The 19,271-nt window shown below is 38.7% G+C and overlaps 1 protein-coding gene across 1 annotated transcript; it reads left to right on the top strand.

Moving 5' to 3' along the window:
* The first annotated feature begins 1,868 nt into the window (after positions 1-1,868).
* znf512 (zinc finger protein 512) lies at positions 1,869-18,672 on the top strand. The gene is made up of 16 exons (XM_038726964.1): positions 1,869-2,142; positions 4,753-4,885; positions 5,014-5,069; positions 5,289-5,347; positions 7,188-7,762; positions 8,456-8,545; positions 9,215-9,319; positions 9,645-9,769; positions 10,074-10,160; positions 10,451-10,549; positions 10,657-10,824; positions 12,305-12,502; positions 12,801-12,902; positions 13,870-13,932; positions 14,255-14,353; positions 14,531-18,672. Exons 2-16 carry the CDS (start codon positions 4,786-4,788, stop codon positions 15,242-15,244), a joined length of 2,640 nt encoding a protein of 879 aa, XP_038582892.1. The 5' UTR covers positions 1,869-2,142; positions 4,753-4,785; the 3' UTR covers positions 15,245-18,672.
* Positions 18,673-19,271: the final 599 nt, after the last annotated feature.

Raw genomic sequence — 19,271 nt, 5'->3', positions numbered from 1 at the left:
TATTGATCTATACTATAGCTGTAAGATAAATGTAGTAGAATAAAAAGTAAATTTTCTTCCTCAAATGCAGGCCCTCCTTAGAAGACAAAAGTAGTTTATTTGATCAATCATTAACAATACAGGTGATTTAAATAAACAAGATTCAGGTTAGCAAAATAACATTGTTAGCATCAGAGCACTTTTGTTTATGTCACCACATTAATGATATTCATGCAACTTCAGCTCTGCTCAACATCCATGACTCCTTTGAAGTGGTGTTTCGCCCCTCTCACTTTGAGAACGACTGCTGGAACATGTAGAGGAGTGGAAGTATAAAATAGAAATTCTCAAGTAAAGTACGAGTAGGGCTGGGCAATATGATCAAAAATGTTATCACGATAAAGAATTTCATATCATTCAATATCTATAATAATCAAAATAAATGTCAAACTCAATTTTTTTCAAGTTTAAAGGCTGATTTTTGCTCCTGAGTGAAGAAACCATATGGTTTATTATGGTTTTAAACTATTCTTTATGGTCAGAACATGACAAACACTTGATGCCAAACAGTGGCTCACTTAACAAATCCGAGGTAGAACATTTAAAACAATTATGACGAAAAGAAAATTCTCAACAAATATGCATGAGTCAGTCCCTTTCCCTCAACAAATTAAACATCTTAATAGAAAAATGAAGTGCTAATTAGTTAAATGAATTGAATCAAACATTTATTAAACATTTGTTATATTGTTATTGAGGAAAATGAAATCACAACATTTATAATTAGTGTTTTATTGCCCAGCCCTATACAAATAGGGGAGACCGGGTTTGGTTGTAACACTTTTTGCTTCAGCAACTATAACTCACTCAAGTTTTTAGCTAGAGTTCTCAAACTTTTATACAAAGTACCCACATTAGTTCACTGCAAATGGGACCAATTCAATCACCTACAAGAATTTCACAGACCTCGTGAGTTGATGTCAGACTCATTGAGTTCCCCTGTTACAATTTACCCCAATACTGGGGTAAGTTGTAACAATGAGACAAAAGAAGAAAAAAAATAGATGCTACACTATAGGATATGCTTCAAAAACAGGTATAAAAGAACAATGTTTCTCTCTCACTGTAACTATAGAATAAACTTACTTAAAAGTACACTTAAGAAATACTACTAAAATGTACTTAATTAAAGAACATCTCTGTACATCCTTAGGTCTAAGAAGTGTGTGTCTGTGTGTGTCAGTGTGTGTATATTCTTAATCAGATGCACAGTCAGTGCTTGAAGTGGGCTGATACTCACCGATATGCAGCAAAGGGCAATATTAAAATCATGAAAGTCCCTAGTTTTATGTATCGTGGATGGTTGTAACACTTTTTAAAGACCCCACCCCTGTAAGCCAATGTTTAGCTAGCTGTATTAGCATAGTGGTTTGACATTAGAAAGGAAAAAATGCATCACATGTTGCCTAAGAAACTACATTTCAATTTAATATAGGTCAAACAATATTATGTGTAATAGTATAGATGCTAAAAAAAAATAGTATTGGTCAAAAAATTTACTTTTTTTCTTCAAAATCTGTTTTTTTTTCTATATATTGTGAATGTACCTATTTCCAGACTTGATAACCTCCATGCCTGATCGGAGAGGAAGTAGGTGAATACTGAAATGATCACCTAAATCGTATCTTATCTCTAATTGGTGGGATTGGTGTTGTTCCACCCCTCCCTGAAGTTGCAAAGGCATTAGTGAATAATTTTATCATCTAGAAAAAGTTTATTTTAAACAACTGTACTTCCCAAAACGTTTGCACTGGACTAGGTCAAATCACACTGTATATAAATGACTGAGCTGCGGTATTTCCGACAGCACGGGAAGGCAGCGGCAGATGCGGGTCTTATTTGTTCTCCAGCAGGAGGGCGTTCCGCTGACGACGATACAGATACAGTGTGGTCAATTATGCCGGTGTACGTGTGTGTACTGGTTCATATTTAGACGCTGTCAGAGGTAAAGGTTTTGTCCCAGAGTTTTTAACACCCGGATCGGGCCTTCCTCGATGTTAGCCTTCCTGGCGGTATCACTGCCGGGGGAAAGGCGACAGAGGAGGCCAGGCTCGAAGACATGGAGGCTAAGCGTCCTTTGCAGAGGGAGTGAGCCGTAGGACGGTAGGCTCTTTTGCATTTCTTCCTCCGTTAAGAAACAATGAAAGGTAGATGGGACAGGTTAACGGTGCATCCGCCAAGAGGAGGAAAAACGGCTTGTTTGCTCGCCAACACTTGCTCTGCCTTTGCTGCAGTTTTCGTGTTTTCTTGCACGTCGTCGTCAAAAGCACAATTTTATTTTTTTTTTTATCCACACACACACACACACACTCACAATGATGGTGGTTTCAGGTCTCTTTGCCTCAGTCTTGGTATGGCTGGTTTTTATGGGTGGTTTACTGGACCGAGAGAAAAACAGACAGCACACACTTTACCTGTATTTTAATAGTTTTATGTCGTCATTTAAAAGCTCTGGCCAGGTTTTTTCGACCGTGAAACCAGCAGACAGTAGTGGCCTTCAACGTGACATGCGAGGGGGGCAAATCCACACTGAAACAAACACACACACACGAGCATGATGGAAATACAACACCACATACTGTAAACATAACGGGACAGCGGGAAACAGTGAAGCGCACGCTACATGTTAGCAGAACTCATTTTTGTTGCTTAGTACTTTAAAGAACCTTGTTGCAGCCAAATGTTCTACCAAGACCTTCATGATGCTACAGAGAAATCTTGTTTTTCAGTCTTTTGCCAAGTGGTGGACAGTAACTAACGTTAAGTATGTTTACTCAAGTACTTTGAGGTATTTGTACTTTACTTGAATATTTTCATTTTTTTTAGATCTCAGATGAGAGAAATTGTCCTTTTTACTTAAGTACATATATAACAGCATAGGTGTCATTTACACTGAGGACGCTGGGGACAAGTCCCCACCACTTTTTTAAAGCATAATTTGTTTAAAAAAATGTTCTGAAATATAACTTGTTGCGGTTAAATAACAAATGAAAATTCCTATAGAAAGGTTTATTTAACCATTAAGAAAACATGCAATGCAATTAAAATATAGAAGAAACAAATGTGCATTGTCCAAAAAAAGTAACTTGAGCTGAAAACAAACAAGCTACTGATTATGAAATGACTCCAAAACATGCATGCACCAATCAGTAACTTTAACAACTTCTTGATACAGTTTCTTTTTGGCCAAGTTTTCTGTTCTCTCCCTGTGAACATGACACTAGAGGAGGGACAACTAAATCATGCCTGCATATGTGTTGCCTCAGCAGGGATGATATTACATGAGAAAAGATCTGCAGGAGAAACAGATCTGAAAGCAACACAGAATGCCTGATAGCTGCACTGACTTATATTTTATTATATTTATATATATTATATATTTATATTTATATATTTTGTAATGTCGGAATTTGGTGTTTCCTTTTACATAAATGAAAACATTTCCACCTTAAATTGGTGCAGAAAGTTTCACCAGAATGGATGAAATTAAGTATTTAAAGATCAAAATTTACTGGGGGTGGTCCCCTCAGACTCATAGATCTCGGCATTGAGGATATCTTTAAAACACTGATTAAAGATATTTTCGTCTCCTTCTCATGAACCTAATCTTGCACATTGTGATGTCTCGTGAGCTAAGTGTCTCTTCATACCCCCGATTGGAGCCTCTATGTCCCCACCACTTTTTAACACAAAGTGACGCTCTTGTAGTTACTTAACAAAATAAGATATTCACACACACACACACAAACATTTTTGATGTTTTGTTATTAACTACCCAACAGTTTATGCAATTACAGTACATTTGTTGACTGACAGAAATTTAATTGTTCACAATTTTATTAGTTTGTCTTTTTTTGTAAGTAAAAACATTTCATGGTTCCACCTTCACAAATATGAGGATTGGCTGCTTTTCCTTTTGTTTATTTTAATATATTTTTAACATCATTTTGAGGCTTTGGCCTGTCAAAACAAGCATTTGTGTGTAAACAATCTTACTTTGTAAAGTAACTAGTAACTTAAGCTGTCAGATAAGTGATGAAGTAAAAAGGACAACATTTCCCTCTGAGATGTAGTGGAAGTAGAAAGTGTCATGAAAAGAAAATACTCAAATATTAATACTAATAATTTGAACAGTACTTGAGTAAATGTACTTACTGTCCACCACTGGCTTGTATGCTGATGACAAAACAAGAAATGAAATTAGTTAAGGTATGCAAATGAGATACAGTAGTTTGGGGGAGATATCTAAATAAATAGCATAAAATAAAGTAATGAAAAACTAATAACTGCAAGTAGGCCCACATTTTATCTTAGAATAAAGAATTACTGGCAAGACAAAACTTTTATCTGTTGTCTATATGGTGGACTGAAATGGAAAATTCAGAATTATTAACACTGAGTTAAAGAAATACAGACAAGTAATCAATACTTGTTGATTATTTGTATCACTTGATAGAAAACATTCTTCTCTGACTGGCTTTGTAGTAAAATCTGCCTCTGCTCGGCCTCCACTTCAATTGTGTTGTTTGATAAATCAGAACACTATCATGAGTTTTATCACGCACCTGTCACAAACATAGAAATGTAAATTATTATGAATTATGTAAACTAGTGGAAGCATTTTTAAAAGAAATGATAAAAATGCGACCCAGAATGTGTCCTTCATGTTTTTCCACCACACATCTTTTGATGTTCTCTCTTCTTTGTTTTCAGTGGTGATTTCTACAGGGTGTTGGCACTCCTAGAATGGACCCTGCACACATTGGAGGGGATATGTCACCTTTGTATATGCCAAGAAAGAGAAAGTCTGTCCAGTCACAACCTAAAAGTGGAGTGCCATGTCCAGGTAAAGAAAAACTATTTATTCAAGTCATTATGAGAAGGATACAGCTGACTTTGTGGGCATTTTAGCTGTGAAAATTAGGTGCTTTCACCTCTGATTTTGAACCAAGTTAAATTTCACCTCTTCAACAGTTGTTCAGCGAATGCCAGAAAGAACCTGTGAATTAAATCCATCTGGATATCCCAAGGTGAGAATGAACTCGTACGGTATGCACAGAACACGCATCCTGTTGTTTTTGTGATGATGTTGTATTTAAGCAAACTATCAAGAAGTTAAAGGGGAAAATGCTGCTAATTAGAAGTGTCTGAATGTGGTTGTCCATTTCCGTCTGCTAATACTCAGAATCTGTTAACTTTATGCACGCTGTTGGATCTCATCTTCACATTTCTGTACTTAAATGTTTTAGAATGACGAGTCTGAAGCCCAAGATGCTCTAAAGATGAAAAGAACGTATGGTAGAAAAAGGTAAGAGATCTGTTGCTTTATAGATTGTAGATCTGCATGACAAATTGCACAACAGGCACTGCATATTCACTCAGTACGATAATGAATGAATCTCTTGACATTAATAAACACAAAAGTGCGCGTTATTATATTTTTCAAAATGTCAGGTACCTTGGAAACTGAAGTCACTAGCTGTGACATCTTTAACCCTTTTAGCACCTTTTGTATCTCTGCAGCAGGTTGTGTCAGCTACTTTTTATAACAATCTTAAGTTGTATCACCAAATTAAACCAGGTTACATCTTATAGTCTATATTGTAAGTGGACTCTTAAACCTGGCATGTAGCAGATGTAACTGTTGTGTAGCTGCACAACTAACGCAATACTGTTAATGGAACCAAAAATACGCAGTCTGCCCTTGAATATTAAATGTCAGCATTTATTACACAGCTGCCTGCTTCATTCGACGTTCATGAGGATGTAAACAGAATGTGTATGCTGTGGCTAGTATGATTTGGTTCAGGTGTAAGAAGCTTAAAATGTAACATAAATTATACATTTTTGGATTGACAACATCTAATCCAACAAGTTAACATAGAAACAACATGTGATGATGAATAAAAGTCAATAATTTGACTTCAATTGTAAGATATCAAGGGTACACAAACAGAAAGAGGTAAAAGAGGCACAATGAGTAGTACATTTTTATTACAATGCAACACACAGAGCTCCTTTTAGGAAATGACCATTTCATGGACTGTTTTAACATAGTTACAACGTGTGGTCAAAGTTGAGCTATGTTCAGTGTCAGTCAGTCAGTGTGAAGCTGCCAGTTCAGCTCACAGAGCTCATTGCATGATACAACCCTTCCTTTGTTATTCGTTAAACTTCACTTTACTACATAATGCATATGACGGTACAGATGACGTTACCTGTTTGGGCAAAGCCAAACCATATTTTGTTCCAGTGGCTGACAGTAAATTATTTTGTACTTAATATAAGTTAATATGAGCATCAATTGAGATGGGATATTTCGAGTTAGTTTTTCCTATTTTGATTTATGGAATAAGACGAAATTTGTTTTCTTTGTTTTACGGTCCTACTCCTCCTGGATTCTGCGTCACTAGGGCGCTCATGGGTGGCCCTTAAGTAGGTGTGCGATATGGCCTTTGAAAAGTTAGATGGCGGAGAGTAAACAGTTTTCCGACTGCAGCCCTTCAAAGAAGTAATTGAAATCATGTGTTGATCCACTTTGATTTATTTTTGTTGGAAAGTCAACCGGGGTGTAGATAAATAAACTAATTTTCAGTTAAATTGAACAGACTATCTCCATGGGTGGCTTCTTTGAAAATTTTTTCAGCCCCTTCACATGTAGATCCTGTTGTGGCATTAAGTGAAATCAGTTCACCTGAACAAGATAGATCACTGCTTAATGAAATTAAAAATACAACAGCATCCTTCAGTTGGACCATGATCATACACTACCCACGTTGTCAGCCATTCATCTCCAAGCTTTGACTCAGCCAGTCAAGCTGTCATTGGTTGTCTGATGCTTGTGGAATCATGTTTGTTCCTCTGATGTCCTAAAACAGACATTTGCTGCACACATTATTCGCCAAGTGGTTTTCAAACTGGTAGTAATAATGCTAGTAATAAACATGTCTCTCTGAAGACACCACCTCTAGATCAGTTGCACAATAAATATTTTTGGGACTGCATCCCATCCACAACCCTGACCACGCAAGACTGTTATTTAGAAAGGGCAACAATAGTTCACAACAAAGCTCACTGTTAAATCATAAGTTATCCAGTTAAATAACTTTTATTTGTGAAATAAAGTAAAGGATGTTGTTTTTTATCAGGTATGAGGACCTGCAGAGTGTTTCCATAGGAACAGTAGATTACCCAACCACCAGCTGCTCTGTGATGTCATCAGTTGGCCTTGCGAATGGGGCAGATCCAGCGTCCATGGCTCCACCCACTGCAAGGCTGCCTCCGAGACTGGTGGGGAAGGATGTGTGGCCTCAAGGCCCCGAGGTCAGCAGGGAACAGCCCCAGCCTCAGGACCAGAGCTGGAGCTCCAGCAGGGACAGAGGCCCCGACGCCTGGGCGCCGGGTAGAGAACGGCCGCAGGAGCAGGTCTGGAACTCTGGCAGAGACCGAGCGGGACACTCTAGTCAAGACCAGACTTGGATTCCAGGCAGGGACAGGGCCCATACCGGTCCAGACCAGGCCTGGATGACGGGCAGAGACAGAGGTCCTGAGCAGGGCTGGGCAGCTGGCAGAGACCGAGGCCAGGATCAGGTCTGGAACGCAGGCAGGGATTCAGTCAGAGACAGGGCCTCCTCAGGGCCAGAGCAGGCGTGGGGAACTGGCCGAGGTCAAGACCAAGGCTGGAGCAACACGAGCAGAGACAGAGGCCATGTCTGGAGACCTGGTACGTTCTCATACACATTATCCTGACAGTTGACAATTGTGGCTTCAACATAGAGTAATGGTGCTTTCCGACCAAACGCGAATTTAATCCTCACGACGCTTGCCTCGCGTGAGTACATTTGCTGCAAGTGTTCACACACAACACAAGAAGGCGATCAGAACCCGTGAAAATTTGCCCGAGTTGGAAATTTTCAACTTACGCGAAGGCCTTTGCGTCACCTTTGCGTCGCCCGTCAGGAAATAGCGGCTCTACGCGTCTTTGCATTGACTTTGTATGTAAACTCACCGCCACCGCTTTTGGTCTGCCTCCCCTTTTTTTGCAATATTGTTGTAAAATACATTAAGGAATTATATTTTACATGACATTTTGCAAGATAACACTGAATTATAAAATTAAATGAATACAAAAGTCCTCATAAAACTGGACCCTGATTCGCTGACTGCAACAGCTCCTCTACTTTAAAATATTACAAAGTGGCCTGTTCTGATACCTTATGTATGTATATCAATAGTATGTAATAGTATTTAAATATTTAAATTCCCTAATATATGTGTGAGTGTTTTGGGTTGTTCTTGCATGCAATCATTTGTGTACTGTAAAAGAGAAAACTGTGTTTGTACAGAATGTAGAGTGAAGATATTTTTTGTTTTTGTGGTTTTGGATTGACTTTGTTCTGCGCTTGTTACTTTGAAGACTTGAACATGAAGAAAGTCCAGAGAGTGGAGATGGAGCGCAGCCCACCTGTTAGTAACTTCCCACAGCCACCAGAGGGCAGAGACTCTTGTAAGTTACCACCTCCTCTGATTTTAATAGGTTGTCCTGTCTTCAGATTCTTTTCTTTCCACAATAAAAATGTTATGTTGAAATTGATGCAAAGTAAAAGGAAAAAATACAAAGTGGGTTGACTTGTTTCTGTGTTTGGCAGCAGCATTAGAAGGCACATAAATGTTTGGATAGAGCTTCTGATAGGCCATATGTATATTATAGATTATTGTGGTCTGTAGAGGACATTTTTTAATAATATTTCAGTTATAGCACCATTATTTTGTCAATTTAACTGATCATATTATGAACCCGCAAACATGAATCATATTTCGTACTATTGAGATGAAATTAACTTCGTATTAGCAGTTAGTTTAGCAGTAATGTTTTAGTAGCATTCTGTGAAGACTAACATATGACTATTTGTACAGGAGGAACATAATTGGAGTGTAGTAATCTCTTGATGTACTGTATAATGAGCACAATCCCTTTGAAGGGGTTTGATCGTTTGGATGCTACCAGAGACGCAACAGTTGTTTTTTCTATTCCAGTCCAAACACATTGCTCAGGGTTTTTCTTACATGAAGATAGGGAATTTTAAGAAATGACAAAACAGCAACAGAAAAAGCAGTAAAATATAGGTATGATCTAAATCTTAGTAAATATTTTCATCTAATGTAAATATTTCAGGTTCAGATGCAGCCAGTGTTGGTGAGGCCTCGACTGCCCAACCCAGCGAGGAGCAGAAACCCCTCGTCCCCTCCACCAAGAAGGAGCCTCCTACCTACCCTCCAGGTGAGACAGGCTGACCTGAGGAGCAGCTGCCAACCACTGTATGTTATGTTTGAGTAGGAAAACCTGTTCACTTTCTGTTACCCATCCCCACAACTGTCAACTAAAATTACTCCTCTCAGGTACAAAAAAAATGAATAAATCTGGTTTTAGTTTTCTCTAATCAATCCTGCATAGAAAAGTGAAGAAAACAGATTCAGAAATATTTATTAGTAATATAAGGACATCATGTCAGAAAACAAAAGGGCTGCAGATGGACTGCACCTCAGTATTAAACATTTCCACTTTGTAAAATAAAATACAATCTTTATTTGTTTACATCCACCAGGAAGTCAAGAGGAGCGTTGGCAACTCCAGATTGTGGCCAAAGGCAGAGTCACCTGTCCGAAGTGTAAAAGTGTGAGCAGGAAGACCGTGGATGGCCTGAAGAAACACATGGAGAACTGCAGACTGGTGAGCACTCAGTGTTTGAACACTAAGTTAGTCTAATTTAAAAAGCCTTTATACTATATTGTCTGACAAAGCTCTTACTCATACAGTATAGTAGTAAAGTATAGTAATCACCAGAAACACAATCTGGTGTTATCTAGAGAGGACAAACACCTCTGAAAGGCAAGTAGCTTATACAGAGATTCATTTCTAACCATCATGTTACCATCATATTACCTCCATGTGATGTGGTATTTAAAGTCCTTGGTTTATAAACTACACTGTACAAATCAGCACGTATGACTTAACTTTATTACATTTTGTGCAGCAACCCTTTACCTGTCAACACTGTGGGAAACAGCTGAAGTCTTCAACGGGGATGAAGTATCACATCATGGCTGACCACAGCCATCTGGTAAGACATTTCAGCACTGTTGTGCCTACCTTCGTCCATTTTTAATCCATTTAACTATTTAGATCTAACTCAGACGCACAGTTTGCAGCAGTTCTTTTGCTGTGTAATTGTGAGGAATTGTGCAGGTAAACAAAGCTTTCATTGAAGTACAGGTGTTTCTTTGCCGTTTATCTTATTCATTTGTATAATAGTGTCTTCAAAAAGTGGACACTGACAATCAAAACACACTAAGTGGAGTTTGAGCGTTAGGTTGACACAGATTTAAGCTGCCTCTTTTCATCTGGTTTTAGCCCTCAGCTGATGATGCCAAGGACCTGGATGATCGAGTAATCAAAGACAAACTGCGTAAAATCCTGAAGAGACTGGGCAAATTAAAATGCTCTAAAGAGGTAAACTGAAAAATCTTACTCATTTAGGATAGGCGATTATTTAAAATAATACATGAAAAGATCTCTGATGATCCCATGGTAAACAGTTTTATTTTTTCTCTTTTCAGGGCTGTAATGCCGCCTTCACTAGCATCATGGGCTACGTGTACCACATGAAGAAGTGTGGGAAGGAGGAGTCTGAGCTGGAGAAGATGCTGCTGAATTGCTCTCACTGTGGGAAAACATACAAGTCCAAGGCCGGTCTGGAGTACCACCTGAAATCAGAGCATGCTCCTGTGAGTCAAGTGTTTTATTCCATGTGCTAATTCAGATGATTCAGACCAAAAAAGTTTAGTTAGCGTATTAAATACACAAATAAAGTCAACATGTTTCACATTCAAGGGCATCATAATGAATTTATGTTGACTGGGTTGCACTGGATTAAATCATAATATATTTAAATCTGTTGCATCCAAACCTAGTTTTAAACTTGATGGTATGAAGCTGTATAACACACAGGGCTTGACATTAACTTTTTTGGTTTTCCAGAGTTACTAGCCACGCAGCATTTTCACTAGCCACATTTTTGTTGTCGGAAAAATTATGTTTTATATGATTAAAGTTGACAATGGCATGCTTAAATTGGCGTGCTAAAATGTACAAATATTATCATTAGCTCTGATAAGGTTGTGTGTAAAGCGCATTTGTTTTTAAATACATGTAATAGTGAAATGTGACGTGAAACAGTGAACTTAGAATATTATTGCCCTATTAAGATAAACACATAAAAGAGTAGCTTCTCATTGTATATACTAAAGGTGCTGCATGGGTGTCAAAGATTAATTGAAAAGATAAATACTAAACTGAAAAAAAGTCATTAGAAACACTATTTTAACAGCAGTAAATCCTGTAATACAGAGTAGAACAATTTTCTACATTAGAAACAAAGAGCAAAGAATAAATTAAGGCAACAGGATTATAATTTTATATAGGCCTATATCATTTTTGGGCACTTTGGATTGTTTTGCATCTGCATTTCCTCAGAGGTCTGACTGGATTTATGTTTATCATCATGAAGCTGTGGTAGCTCTGAGTAACTGGAGATATGTCCACCTGAAACAAGTATACAGGTCTTTATTTACCAGATTATTCTCATACAAACTCATCTCCTGCTTTCCTACAGGACTACTTTTATTAAAAAATAAAATTGACTCTGGAAAGGTGGCTGTGATATGAGGGCAGCCCTGCTAGTAGTAACACCATGTCCCTAAATCATGAAGTTATCTGTAATTTGACCCCATTTACCAGCACTTGGCCCTTGCCTTTCTCCCTCCCAGCTCTGCCTTTTCTCTTTGTCTTGTTCTCCTGTGCATTGTTTCTCCACACTGCTTGGCCACGCACACTCACGCCCTGACTGAACGCTGTGTTGATCTGTGTGTGTGCGTGCGACCAGTCGCGTGTGATGACAGAGATCACAACATCAGGTTAAAAGCAGGCGGGAGGCTGACGGTCTACAGGTCTGAGGGACTGTGGCTACCCTGTGACACATTCAACTTTTACATTCTCGTTCGACAAAATTCTGGATGTCTTATTTGACACGCGCACCCTGGTGCGGCGGCACTGCAAGAGAGAGTGAGACGCGATTCTCCTGCTATTAAAAAAGATTGCTATATCATTGCTGCCGCTGGTTAAGTTGATAATTAACCACAGCCTAGTTTAGTTTAGTTGGCGGGTGTGATAACACCCTCTTAAAATATTTCCCCTCCTGTTACCCAGACGCCCCAGAAGAGTGAGGAAGACGAGGCCCAGAAGGCTCAGAGGGAGGCCAACCCAGAGCGGACGGCCAGCGGCAGGGTGCAGCGAGCATCGGCCCAGGTGGCAAACTTCCACCTGGCTGAGATTGCCAACAATGAGCTGCCCAAAGACTGGCCCAAGAGGAAGTTTCAGTCAGACCTGGTGCCAGATGACAAAAAGGCAAGAGAAGATTCAGTTTGTCTGAAAATGTATTTATCACTTTGCATGATATGAGGGGTTTTTTTTGTGTGTATATTATTTATTCTTAAATTTCTTTTTTTTTTTTCACAAACTGGTACGAATGTGGGTTGATTGAGGAGCTGAAAGAAGTTGGTAAACGTATTTAATACAGTTTCGAAGGCAGAAGAGACACATGAAGTAGTTCCCCTTTATGCTAGTATATAATGAAAATGTAAGTGTTCCTAAGTTGGCTTTCACACATTCATTGATCTCCTCTTGTTCATGCTGGCCTTCTCAGTTGAAATACGCACGGCCAGGCCTGCCTGCCTTCAGCCAAGAGGTGCTGAGGAAGTGGAAGAATGAGGTGAAGCTGCAGAGGAAAGTCCAGTGTCCCAACCAGGTAGGAAACACTGCACTAATAGTTATAGCTAGGGTTATGCTTTAAGTAAGAATTGGCACAGTTTTATTTATTTGTTTATGCATTTATTTATTTCCTGTCTGGTTATGATCACTGCTGTGTGTGCAGCCTTGATGAAACAGGGTGACTAGTGTGATGGAAATGCCTTCATCTCAGGATAGTTGGTTCTACTCCCTGCCTCCCTAAGACAGCTGCGTAACACACTTACAGTATAAAGTCACCTGTTTCTTCACTGGCTCTTGGTCTTACCTTCTGCAGACTGTTTGCACTCTGTATGTTTATCTGACCCTTTGCAAAGAATAACACCCTTAAAAGCGGTCTGGATTGAACTCACTAAAGGATAAATTTCCATTACTCTAGACTGAATGTATAATAAGGTATAAAATTAGTTAAGGTGAGGAATATAATCTTGTAATAAGTGGAATTGATAAATTTGCTCTATTTATTTATAAATGTATGCATCTTTATAAATTTATTTCAGGTTTGGTCCTTCATATATGGTTTTTGTAAAGTTTCTTTTATGATTGGATGTTTTCCTTTTGTCAATCCATTTTTAAACCGCCGAATCTGTCAGTGTGATGGATTATTAACCTGACTTTTTCAGTTGTGATGATTCATAGACAAGTTGAATCCCTGTAACTCAACAATTCCATGATTTAATTTGGCCCTCGGCTGAAGAAAGCAACGTTGCACTACTAGAGCCACTTGATTTTCAAAAGAAAGGTGGGTGTCAAGTGTTACACCCACATAATGAGCACTTTGCTTTTCATAAGTGGTCAAACAACCAGGGTGGGTTTGGTACTTTATATTTGGTATTGGTAAAATTTGTATTTCCTTAATCGTTAGACATTTTTAAACCACAGAATCTGATTAAGTGTTTTAATAAAATACATATTTTTTTCTCTGAAGTGCAGGACCTATAATGTGACCTCATTTGTGTCTTCCTCAGGGTTGTGGCTGCACCTACACCAGTGTGTCTGGACTGAAAGCTCACCTGGGACTCTGCACAAGAGTATGTCAACTTTTTTCTCCATCTCTGAAATAAAATATGCTATTGTCTATTGAACGTACAAAAAAATCGTGCTTATTGGGATTAGGGGCAGAATACCGTGCTACCTGCTGTTTTCCCTAATAAAGCACGGAGAATTCCTTTTGTAAATGTAAAAGGTTTTTTTCACTATGGTATAGATACAAGATTGAATACATGATTTTAAAGACTTAATTTAATTCATCAAATCAAATAACATTCTGGTCCTTCATACAAAAAAATTGATTGTTGCAAAATAACTGATGATAATTTCATGGATCTTTTGTTTCCTTTGATCTAATTTCAGGGTGACTTTGAGGCTGGAAAATACCGATGTCTGATTTGCAATAAAGAGTTTAACTCTGAAAGTGGAGTGAAGTACCACATCAACTCTGTCCATTCACAGGTACTGACATAGTTCACAAGTATCTTTTCACCTTTTTTTTATTACAATGAATGGCTGCTCTGTCTGCATTATTGTATGCAGATGCCATTTAATTAAACGCTCAAAACCTCTTTGAAGAGTTCGCCTCCTAACTTGTGTTGAACCTGTCTTGTGTTTTCGCTCCTCCTCTGTCAACAGGACTGGTTTGTGACAAACAAAAAGGCCTCCAAGAAGTTTGAGAAGTTCCTGAAAAACCAGCCCAAGGAGTTTGTCCACGATGTAGAGAAACAGACCGTGGATCAGTACCACCATAATCACCTCCAGCATCATCAGCAGCATCAGCACCACCACCACCACCACCACCACCACAACCATCAACAGCAGCATCAGCTCCAGCACCAGCCCCTGCAGCACCCTCTGCAACCACTGCACCACCTCCAGCACCAAACCCAGTTCCTCCACCCAGAGCACCAGAACCTCCCTCCACAGGTGGACACCCAGCTCCAGCAGCCGATGCTCCAGTACACCCCTCTAGAGCCTCCTCCCGGACCGCTGTGGGTGGACATGGACCGGAGAGAAGCTGTGCCGGGACCGGAGCAGGCCCCGATCGGGATGGAAATGGCTGATGTTGACAAACCTGAAGAGGACAACAGCGGGATGACGGAGGAGAAAAGGAGAGAGAAGGCGGAGAAAGGAGGGGAGAGGGGAAAGGCCGATGGGAAGCGGAAGGATTGCTTTGCTTTCGGTAGCGGTGGCGGTAGCAGCAGTAGCAGCAGTAATACTGGCAGCTCATCCAGCGAATCAGAGGTGGAGCAGCAGGACAGGCAAAGACAGATTGACCAGTGGAATCTGAAACGGCCGGGAATAATGGAGCCCCACCCTGATGCTGTAAAGCGACAGAGGAGCACTTAAAAAGACCCTAAATACGCTACTAAACATGACACTTTCCTTAACGCTTGTCATGCATCAGAGCTCAACTTAACAGAGGTAGAAAAAGACACCGTCGAGTGTCCGTCTCTGCTTTATTAGAGGAAAACAAACAGGAGAGAAGGCAGCTTATGGCAGAGCTACAACCTGTAATTTTTTGGAAGTTGTGAAAGTATTTAGACGACGACAGTGTCAGCGTGGATACGAGACTGTATACTTCTGGTTTAGAGGCTGTTTCTTGAGATGGTTGTCATTGTATAGCTTTCAGAAATGTAGTATACTGTTTATCTGTGTGTTTATCTGTAACAGATTCTTTTAACCAACTTTAAATGTGTCTTATTCTTTTAAAAAGTTTGATAAACCTTCTTGTTTTTCATGTTTACCTTGAAGGGAAGAAGTTACTGTAACCTTTAGAGAAGATGCTACAGTATAATATTTTGTTAGACTTGTCTAGTCGTGTTCTCTCTCTCTCTCTTTCTTTCTTTCTTTCTCTCTCTTTGAAAAGATTTTGTGCCTCTTAAGTATGATATGAATTTCATACTTACCATCTCTTTTGCTACAACTGATTGGCCTTTTCTGAGGCTAAATAATGTCGGATGTGTCAGTCTTCTGGTAAAATCTCCCTGGCCTGGATTTCCCTCACCGTGTCTCTTCCTGTACCATATTTCCATCAGTGAAGTTTTGACTAGATCAAATTTTTTGAACATTACAGCGAATGCAACTTCGTTCATGGCTGGCATCAAGTTGCCATACTAGAGCCAAGTCTGCTGGCAGTAGTAAAATGAGAGGATCTGTTTGCGTGTGTGCAGTGACCCAGCGCAGTTACAAGGGTAGCAGATCAATACCACTCTTGTTAAGTACAGAACAGGTCATCCATCCACCTAGTACTTCTGCGCATAGCATCCATGACGTATAGCACATTTGCTTGGCAGCCTCAATGCACCTGGCTGTTTTTTCTCTCCCCTTAAAACCATAAATTGTTGTTTTTACATTCTATATGTGTAGAATTAAACAAACAAGATACAGTTTGTGAGCTTTAGAGACGTTGGTAGGTGTATTTTTGAGCTTTTAAAATAGCCAGGCTAGCTGTTTTTCCCTTCTTCCTGTCTTTATGCTAAGCTAAGGTATTTACCTCCTGGGGCCATCTCCATACTTAACACACAAACCAGGAGACTGGAAAACAGCATCAGCCAGCTGGCCTACCGCACGATGTACGTCTTTTAATGCTCTCAGCACCCAGTTTCCAAGAAACACAAAACAAAGAAATCTAAATACTTAATTTGATTACATGCAGTTAAAATGTTACTCCAGCAGTGTGTGAAGCCAATCTATGTAGTTTTTCAGATGTATTCCTGTAGTCTTAGAAATGCAGTAATACATTTTTATTGTAGTTGGACAAAAAAAATAGACCTACTCGATCCGCTTACTAGCTTTTCATGAAGACGTCTGTTTTTTTTTATCAGTTTTAGGCATTTCATGCAGGATCATAGTTCCCCGAACAAAGAAAGCAGAGAAATGGCCGATCAAAAACAACAGTAAATGTGACCGTCAACATATTGGTGAGGAAATTAATGGATTGCAGGTGACTTATCACTTATGTTACAATAATAGATAATCTGAGAGGTTTAATATTGATGGCCAAGACACGAGTGACAGCCAACTCTGTTGAAGAAAAGCTAACATACAAAAGCATTTAACATGGAGGGTGGGTGCTTTTCTTTTCTGTTCTTCAAAGACAGACCTGTTTTTGTCTAGCAGAATATTTAACCGATAGCATGTAGCCTAATGTTTATGTACTCGGCATTTTGTATCTACTATTGTGGTGTATGGTTATGGATGGTTTTCAGTCATTTGTTTGTGATGTTATAACACCATTTTTGTGTAATTTTTACAACTTTTTATGCATTTATGAATGTATTTTGGTTTCCCATCTGTTGTGCATGTTACAGTTCACTAAAAGACGACCATTAATTCATCTTTTGTCTTGATTTGAAACTTTCAATGCGGAGTACCCTTTAATCTGTTAATCTGACAAAGAAAAAAAATTTACTGTAGTGTGCTTTACCCTTCATGGCCCTCCATCAGATGCCTTTTGAAAGAACAATCTGTGTTGTTTAAGTTTTAAAAATAAAAACCCTCCTAGTACATGGGAAGTATTTCAGAAAGCATTGTTCATTTTAAATAATTTTCTTTGGGTGCGTGGACCCCTGTACACTTGCTTGCAAGTCTAGTTTTTATTTTATTTTTACTTTTCATTTAGGATGGACTTTTTAAGAGTCCAAGCCATGTTACTGTTACTCTACTTTTTCTCTTTGGTGCTAACCTGTTGTTGCATTGTTTAAAAAGACTTTGCTGCGATAAAGTTTGAATGGGACTGCAGATTTTTTTTCTTTGTTCAGCCACTGTGGATATTGTTGTTCATGCTAAATATCCTGTACTTCTTAATAATAATTATAACAAGAGAGTTCTTGTGATCATTATTCATCACCTAATGTTATGTAACAATTTTGTTTTCATGTTGTTTATTGTCTCAAAATGCCTTCTATTCAAAATGTAAACGTTTTCAGGAAGTGGCTTGAAGTTCCTTTACTGTTGAAATACTTCCCATGCTTGTGACCAAATCTTTATCACCATGCATGCACTTTGAACAGTTTGATGGCACAAAGGACAGCATTGCTCAGCTTTAAGAGACTTTATCCCTGACTAAATATTTTAATCCCCTCCAAACCTGCGTTATCATTGGAAAGGTTTATGAATATTTCAATGGAATTTTGTTCAAAAACATGAATTGTTTATATTTTTTGTGTTTTAGTGCCAAAAACAGATACATTATGTAACTTGAGTTTTGAAAGCCACAAATCCAAGTTATCTTTGACTAATTGGTTTTCCCATCAACCACTGCAGATCCTGTATGTCAGGGTCCTTAGTGAACATGTAAAATCTTTGAGTTGGAACTGACCTCCTGAATTAATTATTTCTTTTGGAAAATGTTTCATCCAGTGGCCGTACTAGATGCGATGCTGGAAATGGATGTAATGTTATTAACCATACAGTTAATGATATAAGAATAGAATGAGATGAAAATAATGAATTTTGTTCTCATGTCTTGTGCCCCAGCCACCACCATCCATACAGAAAATATTCAGTATATATAATCTAGGCCAGCTTTGAATAAAGGTTCAGTTAGTAGTAATGTATCATTTGTAAACACATAAAGAAAGCACTTATTTTTTCCATTTTGTGGGACATCATTTCTATTAAAGTGAAAATACTTATTGTCTCAGCCAACCCTTCAGTGATCTGTACATTTAATATGTTATTACTTGTTTGTTTTTTTTAGAAGTTATGTGCTGCTATTTCATAGTACCAGCAGTGTTATAACCACAGATAATTAAAAGTTTAATTCATGGTGACTTTGGGCTCTGTTTCTTTAGTAACAGCGATGTGGGAACTGTAAGCTGTCACAAAGAGAAGCACCGTATCTAGTCCCTTATACAAGTTTGTTGTTTTCTATTTTCTACATTTTGACATTTTCTCCATTTTGCTCATTCACAGGTTCATCCAGTGGGGTCAAACCTATTGTTTGACCTGTCTTGTTCGCTCGACATAAGAGCTCTAGATGAGCTCCTGCACACCTTTGAGCCTAGTCCCACATATTCCTGCACCTCATGACTGGCCCCTCCTACATCACTCCATTATAGTGGTAAAAGAGTTCTCAACATTGGCCACATGTATCCCTTTAAACCAGCCTCACAAATACAAGTCATGTTACAGCAGGTTTGTACATTATGTATATTACAAGACTTAAACAATAAAGCAAATCAAAGTGCTAGAGTTAATTAAGACATAAAAATTGTTATAAAACAAGAAGTTGCATGCATAGCAACAACAGTCAGGTGCTGATAGGTCACAGGATTTGGCAATGAAAATCAAATACACAGCATATTGAAATGACTTTACTGTATTTATCATGAACAGCGTGTTTCGCCTATTTTATAGCCTCCCCAATCAT

This window comes from Micropterus salmoides, unplaced genomic scaffold (genome assembly GCF_014851395.1).
Source record: "Micropterus salmoides isolate LMB-PRFRI ecotype aquatic unplaced genomic scaffold, ASM1485139v1 Ms_hic_scaffold_18, whole genome shotgun sequence".
Lineage (NCBI taxonomy): Eukaryota > Metazoa > Chordata > Actinopteri > Centrarchiformes > Centrarchidae > Micropterus > Micropterus salmoides.
This window is presented reverse-complemented; position numbering and strand designations above follow the sequence as displayed.